Source organism: Melozone crissalis, unplaced genomic scaffold (assembly GCF_028551555.1).
Source record: "Melozone crissalis strain CALT ecotype California unplaced genomic scaffold, PUWL_Pcris_2 ptg000013l_1, whole genome shotgun sequence".
Lineage (NCBI taxonomy): Eukaryota > Metazoa > Chordata > Aves > Passeriformes > Passerellidae > Melozone > Melozone crissalis.
The window spans coordinates 34,199,257-34,211,730 of NW_026535791.1; the positions used below are offsets into that span (position 1 = coordinate 34,199,257).

Below are 12,474 nucleotides of genomic sequence, written 5' to 3' on the forward strand. Positions count from 1 at the left end.
GAGGGAATAGGAAAGTTATCCAAGTTACAAAACTATTTCATCATTGACCTTTTCTCTAAGACTACAAATAAGATTGCAAGGTTCAAAGAGCTGTAGGTAGGGATTATGGATGACCTGTGATTCTGGGTAAATACTGCATTTTAACAAAACTGAAAAGAGTTATCAACTATGTCCTGCCGCAAAGGACAACATTTTGTGTATTTTTCTTCCTGGAAAGACAGCAATTAAGATGCTTTCAGATGTTAATTTCTCATAATAATCACCTTCTTAAATTAATGGGGTTTTAAGGCCCCTATATGTTTCCATACCTTCACCAAGTGATTAATAATGCTAAATTATTAACCTGAGTTTTAATGCAGACCAAGCACTCAATTCAGTAGTATAAAAATGTCAATCAAATCTTGTTTTTAGTATACAAAAAAATAATAAAGAGGCTACAAAATACCAGCGTTCCTTTTTTTATGGTTCTCATTTAGCTAACATATAATCAAGAATGTCTTTTTTCAGGTTTTCCAAGGATGTGGCCAACCAAAACCAGCACCTGCCCTGAGATCTTCCCGTTCTGTCCCTGAAAACTTCAATACCCGATTTAGACCATATATCCCAGAGGAGAGACCTACAACTGCTGCTGGCACAAGCTTGGATAGGCTGGTAAGGCAAAATATATTCCATTTTCAGATTAGTACATAAGGCTTGGCTATCTATTAGAAGGTGGTCATCTCCTGATTTAATAATTTTATAATCACTCTTTATAGTTTCTTTGCCAGCTGTTCCAGCATTCAGTAAAGCTTTTTTTCTCCACTGGAAATGGTATAAAATTTCATTGTAGGAGAGCAGTATGGCTCAGGTTTTATGTATTAGGCTTGTTAGAAGAGAATAAATTCTTTCCTACGGGCCAGAAACCACATAAGCCTTTGCAGGTACTTTGCAGTATAAATTATGTATCAAAAGTGATCTACAACAGTATTTTATATTTCTTTATCTTATAAAAAAAGTTATGTATTAAGGCCATTTTTATCACCTAGTTCTTTAACTTACACCCTTCCAAAGGCACCTCAATTTGTTTCACTTCTTTACTTAATTGTAAAATTACCACTGCTTTATTTCCATCCATCTCAACAATTGACTTTAATCAGCTAAAACTTCAGTGATGGTTAATCTTACTTTACTTATTCAATCATTTTGGGAAAACAATACTTCAACATAAGATTATTTTCTTTACTACCAATCATTGGATTCACATTTCAGACTTCAATGTTCCTGCTATTTACACATCTATAGATTTATAGAAGGATAATTAGTACAGCTGTTAGTACCATCCCAGCAATCATCTGTAGGTAAAACTGATGAGCAAAACTGAAGAGCTTCTGATTTAACAAAGGCTGTATCACATGTCCTCAGCTAATTGCTGCACACTTGCAGAGCACTGGTCTGTCTTGCCAAAGAGAGTACCCAAATTTACCAATGCAGATGAGGACCCAGGTATCTTCTTGATGCCATCATTCATCAAATTCATGGGATGGCACAGTAGTTTTTCACAGTGCCAAGGCTTTCCAATCACTTCTGTCTATGTTGTACTCTATGTACTCTATACTGTCAATTTTCATAGCAACCCAATAGGAAAATAACATGGCATTTCCAATAAAGACTTGGGATTACCCTACAGAAAAAAGCAACATTTGTTAGTTCTCTGCACTTCTGGAAATACTGTAGCCTGGTTATCCTAAAAGGAGAAGCAGAGAGAGAAGATGCTTACATCCATTGTAGATCCAACCACAGCAGGATCATAGTGGAGTGCAACATCTCAGGCTAAAAATCTGACTAGCAATACTCAATCTATATTAGATGGGATCTTAATTTTACCCTTTCACTTTAGATTCAGAGAACCAGTCCTTCTGCACTGCTCAGCGCAGAGGCCTGGAATTGGCCAAGGTGAAGTGAAAGGTCAACAAAGCCTTTAGGTTTCAATCATGCTTTGTCAAATCTAAAGGTTGCAAACAGCTGAAATGGGAGGAAGAGCATAAAAAGGAAGAGGCTGGAAGCACAGCTCAGCTTGGATTAGTCTGATGATGTAAAAACAGTTCAAGCATTTTTGTAATGAAAAAGGAAGGTTTAAGATGCATTACAGATTGACATAAGAAGGATACTTCTGAACATATTAATACCCTTTTTAAAATACTAACTTGCAAAATACTGAACAGCATACTGAATAAAGCAGAGATGTGTCCTATGCTGCCAGCCTTTAAAGGCTGAAACTAATGAAAGTTGCCAATACAGATAATTCTTTATGACTTCCAGACTTTGAAAGGGGGACTTATCTCCTTATGATTTAACTAGTCTTGTTCGTGCATTATTTCAGAAAAAAAACCAAGGAGTTTAGTTTTGCTGCCATTCATTTAAAAAATGTTCAAATCAAATTCCTATTTCCTGTTCTTGCTGATAGTATCCAAAATAATTACTATTTATGGTCTGTTAATGATGAGTTTTGGTATCAAATCCATCTTCAAATGGCAGTGATGAATGTGCTGTCTCCTTCTGGGCTGGGACCAACCATCTCTCAGTTCAGAGATGGCTGCTGATCTCAGTGGAGCTAGGAAAGGTAGTTTATGTGGATTAGAGCAGACGGCCTTATTTCAGAGCTGTAATCCCTTAGCAGCTCTCAGGAAAAGTCACTGCCTGCTTCTCACACCATCTTGGGTAATTTTATCCAGAAGGATATAAATGCTACACTCCTGCCTCACAGAAACACCATTTAACCTGTGTTGGACCCTCAACTTTCCATGTGCTGAATCATTCCATGAATGACATATCTCTCTTCATTAACTGTAGCCAGGGCTTGGAGGACCAGCTTCATTTGGACACTCCTAATCCTTGCATTGTCAACAGGGTGTAAGGAGGATCCCATGCACAGCAGTTTTCTTCTCTACCCACTGATCATTTTCTGTTGCTTACTTCATATAAATACACTGCAATATTAGTATTTTGTTGGTATTTTCAAACACTTAAAGACCATTTTGATTGTTATAGGTATAAGAAACCAGTCTTTTCTTGTGATTCAGAAGACTGTTCAGTGTTACATTAACGCTTTTAGAAGTCTGTTCTGGAGTGTGTATTCAGGAAACAGTGTCAGACCACTTGACTTTAAACTGTCAACATAAAGTCCAAACATACAGTTACCAAAACCTCAAAAGAAGTGGCAAACCATTCTGCTTTCATCTGTCTTTGACAGCACAAGAAACCAAGTTTAGAAAATATTTCCTCTGCATCTCAATGTTATACAAACATGCAGCATATCTGAACTGAATTCTGTTTTGGTCCTGCTCATATCCCCATTTATAAGCTTAATTCAGTTGGGCATATTTTATCAGGTAGGTTGCACAAAGCAGCCCTCATAAGAAGCCTACACTGAAACCACCAGGTACTCAGCCCATCTGAGAAAGTGCTCCTTCATCCTTGCCTGAGCTCATGCTATTAACCCAGCTATTCCATTTCAAAAGGAGGGAAAGTGATTTCTCTGTGTTATTGTCACAGCTGCAACAAGTAAGGCTTAACAAATAAGAAATAGATCAAAATTAATTTTAAGAAATGTGGAAAAATTGAAATATCCCCCAAAAGCTGTGATATATGTGGTTTTAAAGCATCTGATGTATTTAGGAAGCTATGTAGAGCTTGGGAGACTTGTCTCAGCATGGATGAAAAGCACCATCTGAGATATCCTAGAGTATCTGAAATATGGGATCGGCAGGAGACTCAAGGAGACCAGCACACTCCTGGAGCAGCAGAGGGGAGCTGGCTTGAATATACTACAGAAGCAATTCAAGACACTTATGCTCAGACAATTCAGTGACATCTTCACATCACTGGGCCTAAAGTCAGGCTCTTTCAGAAGCCAATGGAGAGAGACACACATCTTTGGAGAGTGATTCACCCCATCTGCCACAGACCTCTCTCAAAGACTGGGAAATAAAAGACTCAGCTGGAATATGCACATGTAGATAGACAAGACTGAAGTACCTTGGAGTATTTGAGTCGTCTAATTGAGCTGAAAGATAGAACCGTAATTTGAGATGCTTATGCTCCCCTGGATTGGCATCTGAAGTCTGGACAGAACACCCTAGAGGATGTTCACTATGAGGCATCCAAGTGGGAGAGCAGAACTGAGCCCCAGCTGTTCTCTGCAGGTTGCACCCTGTGAAATTCAGCTACATAAATAGAGTTACCTAATGCTCTTTGAGATGCCTGTGCTCTCCAAGATGTCCAAAGGTGAAAGCAAGGTTACAGGAGACCAGGTTGGAAGTTAAATGGAATATCTCAGAGGTGCTAAATTGACTTGCTCTGCCTACATTTCAATAACTGTATTCCACCTTATACTGGCTGTAAGAGAAGCAAAAATGAGGACTTTTCTGATTCAGTATAAAAATCCATAGAGCAGATACTTAGAACAAACTACCTTAATTTGAGTCCAGATGACTGTCATTTTGACTGTTAACAGAGAGAAATAAAGGCTTTAGTTCGGTTATCTAAGCATGGGTTTAGGCAACTGATCTGAGATCATGGATTTCTAAAGCAAAATTCATCTCCTCCTAAAGTATTCATTTGAACAGCTCAGAGAAATCTTTCCTTATCCCTCTACTAAAAAGTGCCAGAAAGTGACAATCTTAGTCCAGGCATCTAGCAAGTACACCTGAAGATCAGTAAATTTTTTTAATTGCCAAAAATTACATAATTTTAAAGCCTCATTCTGTACAGCATGATCTAAAGTTTCTCGTTTAAAATCAACTGCTTATAGAGACTCGTTATCTTCTCTGTGGTTGCCTGTTTGGTATAACCTGTGGTTTATTTTGTTTTGTTCTGTTTTGTTTTTCTGTTCCCTGAATCTGTTTCCCTCTTGCTTCCCAGAGGACTATCTGGAGGACAATGCAACATGGTGTAAGCTTTGGTATTCTTATTCTTCACTTCATTCCCATTTGTCTTTGTACAATGATGGACAAAACACTTGTTTAAGTTTCATCTTCACCATCTTTACTTTGTGTGTGTGTCTTGTAGGCTCAAATACTAGCAGTTCTTTCTGTAATTTTGCATTCTAATTTCATTTTGCCAAGTGCCCAGAGCTGCTGCTGCCTTCCAATATTTTTCTCTCACCTCAAGGATGATGCCTCATCCCCAGAAAGGAGCGATGTATTCCTCCAGTGAACTAAAAACTGGTGTAAGCATCCCCATAGTCTCAAACCCCACAAGGGCATGTAGAGCAATGCAGACACTGCGGTAGCATTCAGCTCTGAGTCCTGTGCTTGGAGCAATGGAAATGAGCTCTCAGGCCTTCCTGGGCTCTCCCTGAAAATGCCCCTGTCTTGCTGGCCAATCTCCTTATGCTTTACAGCTTCATAAGGTTTTGTGGCTGTTAGAGGTCCCTGGTTCCAGACAGAAAAGCCTTCCTCAGCAGAGCTCATTCAGCACAGCCCAAGGGGAAGGCACAGATTTGCATTTAGCATGGACTTAATAGTCCAGCTTCTTAGCAGGACTAATTAGTCTACAGAGAGCACCATGCTGATACAGCCATGCTGCTTCCTGTGTTTGAGCTGCCCCCAGTCCCTCTGTATCCACCACATCCCTGTACAGCAGTGCTGTCTTAATTCAGCTGGAATTTCTCCTGAGAACATACTGCAGCCTGACCTGGCTGGACGTGTATAAAATATTTCTGCATTTTCTTTCAGGAGGACACGGAAGTTTTCTTGATTTTTCACCAGGGAGCTGATGCACTCTTAAATATATAATACATAATGCACATGCATACTGTGGAGACAGGCAACTGAGAAATTGGCCGTGGCATTCATGGGTGATTTGCATTCACACACAGTACAGTGGCTGCATAGATTAGTGGATGAGCATGCACCCCATCTGAGAAAGAACACCTTCTATGCTCTTTACCCTGGGGAGGGGAATATACTGTGTCACACTTTGTGAGAAAATGTCCTTTTAGAGTCCCTTCTGATTTCCTTAAAGTAAAAGCAGATAAAGTCTCAATGTCTCAATTTCCATGAGGAAGATACCCTGAACTACCCTTTTTATAATTTATAATTTTAATTATAAATATAATTAAATATGCCATGATAGCACAATTTTCCTGGGATAGGACGTTTAGCCTCAAGAGTTTCTTTCCCCAAAAGACAATAGAATAAAATCCAGAAGGTATGAATCTTAAAGGGTTTAAAGTTCTGAGATTAATTTTCCATGTATCTTCTGCATACTGAAGCCATGAGATACAAACAGCGAGCCTGTACAATACATCATAACTCTGGGTCACACTCTTAAGGCTGAAGATGACAGGCTTGCACAAGTGTTTTGGAAGCCTACTGACTTCCCACAGGCTACTCCCCCAAAACCCTTATATGCTGTGCTGTCGGATTTGATAACCATGTGTGATGTTAATCAGCAGATGATTCCTGAAGTGTACAGCTCCTCCAGTTTTACATTTTGCATGTTTAGACAGACTCCTGTTTCTTTTTAGCTGTTTAGATGCAATATGCAAAATGAATAAATGTGTTTTACCACATTCATTGTGGTCATTTGCTGTTAGATTTAGGCTTTGATTGGTTCTCCAAAATAAGTGTTTTCTTAGTATCAAGTTTTGCCTCGTCTCAGTTTCTATCTCGCAGCAATATCTAAATTTAAGTCTGTGCAATCATTTTTTCCCTCATGGTTAATACCAGTTCCAGGTGGCAAAGGTGGATGAATGATGGTGGCTGTCAGAACCCTCCTGGGAGACCTGACAGAGTCCTGTTTTTAAAAATGGTGTTATTATTCCGTCCCCCAGGTGAATGGCTGTGCGTGCTGCTGTATCCGGCACATTGCATTCCCAACATGCGTGAGGTGGTTGCTAAGGCAGAGCTTTGTTACCTGTCTTCAGGTGGAATGGGTCTGCCTGCTGCTCAGACCCTGATCAGCATGGGCAAGGAAAGGCCATCCCCAACAGTGACAGGAAGCACAAATGTCTACATGAATTAGTTATCAAAGAAAATCCATTAATCTTGACTACCATGCAGTTTCTATCTTTCCTCAAGAGTGTTGTCTCATGGAACACAGTGCTTGCATTATCATCTTCTAAAATGGACTTTTTAGTACTAGTTAAAATTCCTTTACCTGCTGGGTGTGAACACCCTTTGGGAGTCATCATCTCATTTCCAGGAAAGTCATAGGGGGTGTGAATGGTACTATGTATCACCATAGTTAGAGAGGTGAGGAATAAAAAACCTGTAGATAGAATCCACTCTTAATCACCAGACTTTCAGCAAACAGTAAGATGAAGAAATGGCACAGTTATGGGTCTTCACTTGGTGTACATTGAAAAACCACTATGTGATTGCTGACCTTGGTATTAGGGTAAAGAAAAGTAAGATATCTAGGCTAAAGTTTGAACATCTCTGCCGTATCAAACCAGATTAACATGAAGTGGGATTTTTTTTTCCTAGCTTTTCATGTTTCTAGTGTTACAATTGAAGTCTGAGCTATCATTTCATTCCTTTACTAATGATAGAGATAGTACCTCCAGAGCTTGCTACAAATACTCATTTGAAGACAAGAATCTGAATTACCTCCTTCTCCTCACTGAGGATGAATAAAATCTGGATGATTAATTCAGAGATCCAGTTTGTAGATGTCTAAATGTGACCATAAATCTTGGGGTTGGAGCTAGGCTCTATGAATCAGATGTGCACAAAGGAGATTTTGGGCTATAAGATATATTGATACATAGTTCTTATCATACTGCTAATCATACTCATTGCCATGGTATCATCAGGTACCTAGAAGGATAGCTAGACTCAAATGAAAATTGTCAATTTGAAGGCTACACAACTTCTATTCAATTTCACCTTGTAAATCTGAATTGAAATCTACTTCCTTCCATTTGATGTTTTAGCTTCTACTCAATAAAGACATGGGATTTTTTCCAATATACAAAAAGTTTTTTATATTACCAGCCTCTGGAAGAATAATCTGAGCAGGAAATACATTTGCACTGCTCTTTCAGCTGGAAGACAGATCACATTTCATTTCACGTGTCTGTGCATGAATCTGTGCAGAAGGAAAAGTCAATTCTTGATGTTCTTGCTCATGATAAAGAAAGATAGCAACTTTATATATATCTTCTGCATTTCATGTTTCGATATCATATTAGGAAAAAAAATATGGTTTAAAAATTAGTGGCAGGGCTTGTGTCCCCACTTGCAGTGTATAAACCATGCTCATTTAGATGCTTCCAAGAAATATCACTGTAGCAGCAACAACTGCCTGCCTCCCTGGAAGGCGCTACACTGCACTGAATTCTTGCATTGCTAAGATGAGTGCAGCCAACCAGTTCTAAGTTTTCATAATCAAATGGATTTGTAGTATATCATCTGTTCATCTACCACTAGAGAATTAGAGGGTCCTTTTTTGTGCAAGCAACTACAGAACATAAAATGTCTTTCTGCAACAAAGTCAGTGGTGTACAAATGTAGATACCAATAGAGGAATTAAAACTTTGGTAATTTCTAAATTAGTTGCAAATAGTGAATCTCACTCTCCAAAGAAAAACATATTTTATGCATTGCTGGCAATGAGTGTTCTCCAGCCTTTGCAGATTATTTTATTTCGTTAGACTGCAGCACTTGGAAATATTGTGAACTCATAACAGGAGTGTGCAGTGCTGGACTCCATTCAGAACAAATAGTAGGTTACAGCAGACTGAAACTGATTTCCCCAAGTAAATATCTCATATGTTTTTCTTTGATGGCAATAGACAGAAAATGGCACTTAATGGACTTTTATGTGTATTACAGTGACTAAAGAGAAGTAAAATACAAGAAATAAGAAGGTTTATCTTCATTACAAATGATGACCCTTTTGTGACCCTTCTTTAGTCAAACCTGAGTCTTTTACATTAGGAAAGACTGCCTGTATTTTTTTTCTGCTCTTATCATCCTTCAATATTTGCCATCCCTCAATCATATCAATGTATCAGTGTAGGTTGGTGGGATAGCAATACAGAATGCTTCTATAATGCAGAGCTGCGCGTAAACAGTAAATCTTGAGTGGATAGTTACAGATGTTTGATGGGAAAGCCAAGAGGATTAATAATTCTGGGGAAGGGAAAAGCGTGGATTCATCACATCAAATTGTATCCATCATTAACAGAGGACAAGCCTAACACTGTTCATCTCTGAGCAAACCCAACAGCATTTTCTGGATCCTAGGTCTGGGTGTAGACCCTAGCAACCTCACAGGTCCACATGAGGGCAAAATGAGTAGCTAGATATTATCAATTCACATACTTAGTCAACATGGAAAATGGGAGAATAACTGCAAAACACTTCAAAAGATCCTGTTCTGGACGCTGCCAAGTACTGAGGTACACAGTAACAAAAAACTCCTCCTACGGGATTAGGATTGAGTAGTATGAACTCCTTGCACAGCTGGTTAAGAAAACAGGTGTTTTCAGAGGGTAACTCCCAGTCTAATGTAGATATCTGCCAAAGATTGCATGAATAGCTCTGTGGAAGTGCCAATGTTCCTCCATCAGCTATGAAGAACTTTAGGCTTGACAACATATTTAGGTTATACAGGGCTAAAACTGAGATAATCTAACTCCTTCTGAGCAGTCAATACCTGACTTCTTCCCAAACAGGCCTACCAAAGTGAAAGTCACTAAGACTATCAGAATTAAGGACTTAGATGTGGTCAACTGGCGACTCAGTAGATGCTCACAATTTCACCCTGTTCCAGTGGCTTTGTGATCTGGTGGCAGCAATCATAAATTACCATCGTGTACATGTCTTTTTGGTTTTCTTGGGTCTTGCTGCTTCTGTACTGAATGTATGTCATGTAAATGTTATTTCTGGTACAAAAGAAATGTAATTCACTCTGTCTGATTCTGTGTCTCTAATACAGGGGCTCGGTGGAGCTGGATTTGTTAATCTTCCATGGTAGCAGTGGAGAGCTAGTCAAGGGGGTCAGTAGCAGGCAGAAACCATTGGCTGAAACACAAGTGTCGTGATAAGTGACATGCCCTGAACTATCTAGGCATCTGCAAAGAGCTAGGAGATGTGAAAAAGGCCTTACAGACGTTCTTCCATCTTCTAGATGCTCTAGAGGATTCCAACATGGCATAAAATTCATTTGTATCTATATTAAATGAGGGAGCTGGGAGCTGCTCATAAGATCTTAAATTAGACTGAAATGAGACCAGCTGAAACCTGAATGACTGTCTAGATGCCACTGCCTGAGAAGTCACAGCCTTTTCAGAGAGAAACTTCACGTGAGGGTCTCAGGTATGGTGCAGGGCCTATTTGACATCAGCTCTGGAAGAGAGGGAAGGTTTCCAAAGCAGTGGATATTGTTCTGCAGGCAGCTGACCCTCACTCCAGGTCTCCACCATCTGTGGTGTGTTCTTAGACACCCAGCTGACCTGTCAACACCCATACTGATGGATTTCAATTCAGGCAAGACCAAAGCACTGCCAGATCCTGATGGACAGCTGACATTACTGTTCATTTGTATGGGAGCAAACCACATTGCTGATACTCAACCAGGTCTTAACAGTCCCTGGGATAATTGCCTTTGCTTAAAAGGGCTGAGACTTTTCCTTTCCTATTATATATTTGGACAGCATAAATGCTATGTAGGAACACAAATGAAAACAGACCAGAATGAAAGTTGTTTTTCTCTTGAAGCATTCAAGGCCATAAAAATATCCAGTACATAATAATAACTATGTTACCTAAGTAACTGCTAGAGAAAGTAAAGTAAAAAGCTAATTGCTTAAAGTGCATTGTGTTTTTAATATAACGTACCTACAGTGCTCCTATATTAAAGTGTGATATATATGGAGAAATAACAGGAATTTGAGTAATGTATTTCTTCTGCTGAAAAAAAGCATCAGTCATTTAAAGGAAAAAGTCACTGCATAATAAATGAACCTGTGAAAAACTTCCCTTTCTGTGATCTCACAGTGAATGCTAATGGGCTTAAAAAATCAGAGAACTAATAGTATTAGAAATAATTTTTACATTTACAAATCAGGGAACATTTGTAATATTAGAAATAATTTGTACATTAAAATCTTCTCAACTCTTATTACCTCATCCAGGCAAAATCCAGTTGACAAAATGGGGGTATCTAACCCCAGAGCCAGACAGATAATGTATCCTTTGGTGTCAGCTGAGAGAAATAGCACTTTGAGGGTACAGTTGATCTGAGCTACTTTAAAAATCTTTGTTGGATTAAGTAACACTTGTACTCTTCAGTTCCTGCTTCTCACCATTGTCTGCAGAAGAAGAGTTTGTAGCTCAGACAGGAACAATGACATCATGTCAGATGAATTTCATTCACAGATTCTTCTTTCTGGAGCTCATGGTCTGGATAGACTAGGAAATTACTATCATACACCTTGGCAGTATTTCTACTTGATTTAGTTTTGCAACAAGGGGTAACACTGTGCTCAGCATTGAACACATATTAAAACTCAGTTCCTGTCTTGACCACCTATATGAGCTCTATCTTCAAAACTTTTCTTTTGAAGTCAAAAATGCAGGATTCCCAGGCATTGCTCATTGCCTCTGTATGTTTTTTAACCATTCACTTGCACCATGGGAACGGAGTGATCCAGAAAAAACAAAATCAGCTGTTTCTGTAAAGTATGATGTTCCTAATACCCAAGTTAACAAAATCTGAACTGTAACCTGTTTGCCTCACAAGAGAAAGAGGGGAAAGTGTACATAGTCTTCCCCTTGTCACTTATGCTCAGGCAATCTCCGAGTGCAGAGCAGTAGAGATGGAATACTGTCCAGGGTGCAAAACTCCGAGAGACTGGGAATATCCTCCTATTTGTCAGGTACAGAGCATTTTCACATGTAGTGATGGGACTGGAAAACCATGGCTGTTTTTAGCTGCAACCCAACCCATGTGTCTCAGATTATAATGCTTACATAGCTGGGAAAGAAAAGAGGACAGTGCCTGTCTCAATCCCATCCAGATTCTTATTCTCAGTCCAACTTTAGCTCTCCTGGGTAAAGACCTTCATTGTTAAATGGAAAATGGATAACTCAGCTCTTTTCTGTCTGCAGAGAGAGACCTAGATTCATCATACTTTTATCAAGTCACCCCTTGCTTGATAAAAATCAATGTGGCAAAACCGGATCCCTTAAAAATCTCTTTTATCATGAAATCAGCCGGATATAGACATACAGGGGAAAGATGGATTGGAGAAAAAGTACTGCCTATAAAACATGCAGCTCACTTGGGAATGTGACTAGCTGAAAATTGACTTGGTAATGTTCTGGGACAAAACCTCTGGAATTCTCAAGCTAGTTGTGGAAGTACTTTTAAGAAATCCTATTTTCCACAGGTTGTAATGTTGATTTATTTCTGTGCTAAAATGTGAAATAATATGGCTGGCAAACACGCTTCCAGAAATCTAGAAAATAGTTAGTGATATAT

At 39.1% G+C, this 12,474-nt stretch overlaps 1 protein-coding gene across 1 annotated transcript in view; it reads left to right on the plus strand.

The window, feature by feature from the left end:
• Window positions 1–12,474, plus strand: part of GPC6 (glypican 6) — a 726,413-nt gene that overhangs the window by 666,931 nt on the left and 47,008 nt on the right. The window contains exons 6-7 of the mRNA XM_054271878.1: window positions 508–651; window positions 4,900–4,929. Of these exons, the coding sequence (XP_054127853.1) occupies window positions 508–651; window positions 4,900–4,929 (174 nt within the window). The remainder of the gene's footprint in view (window positions 1–507; window positions 652–4,899; window positions 4,930–12,474) is intronic.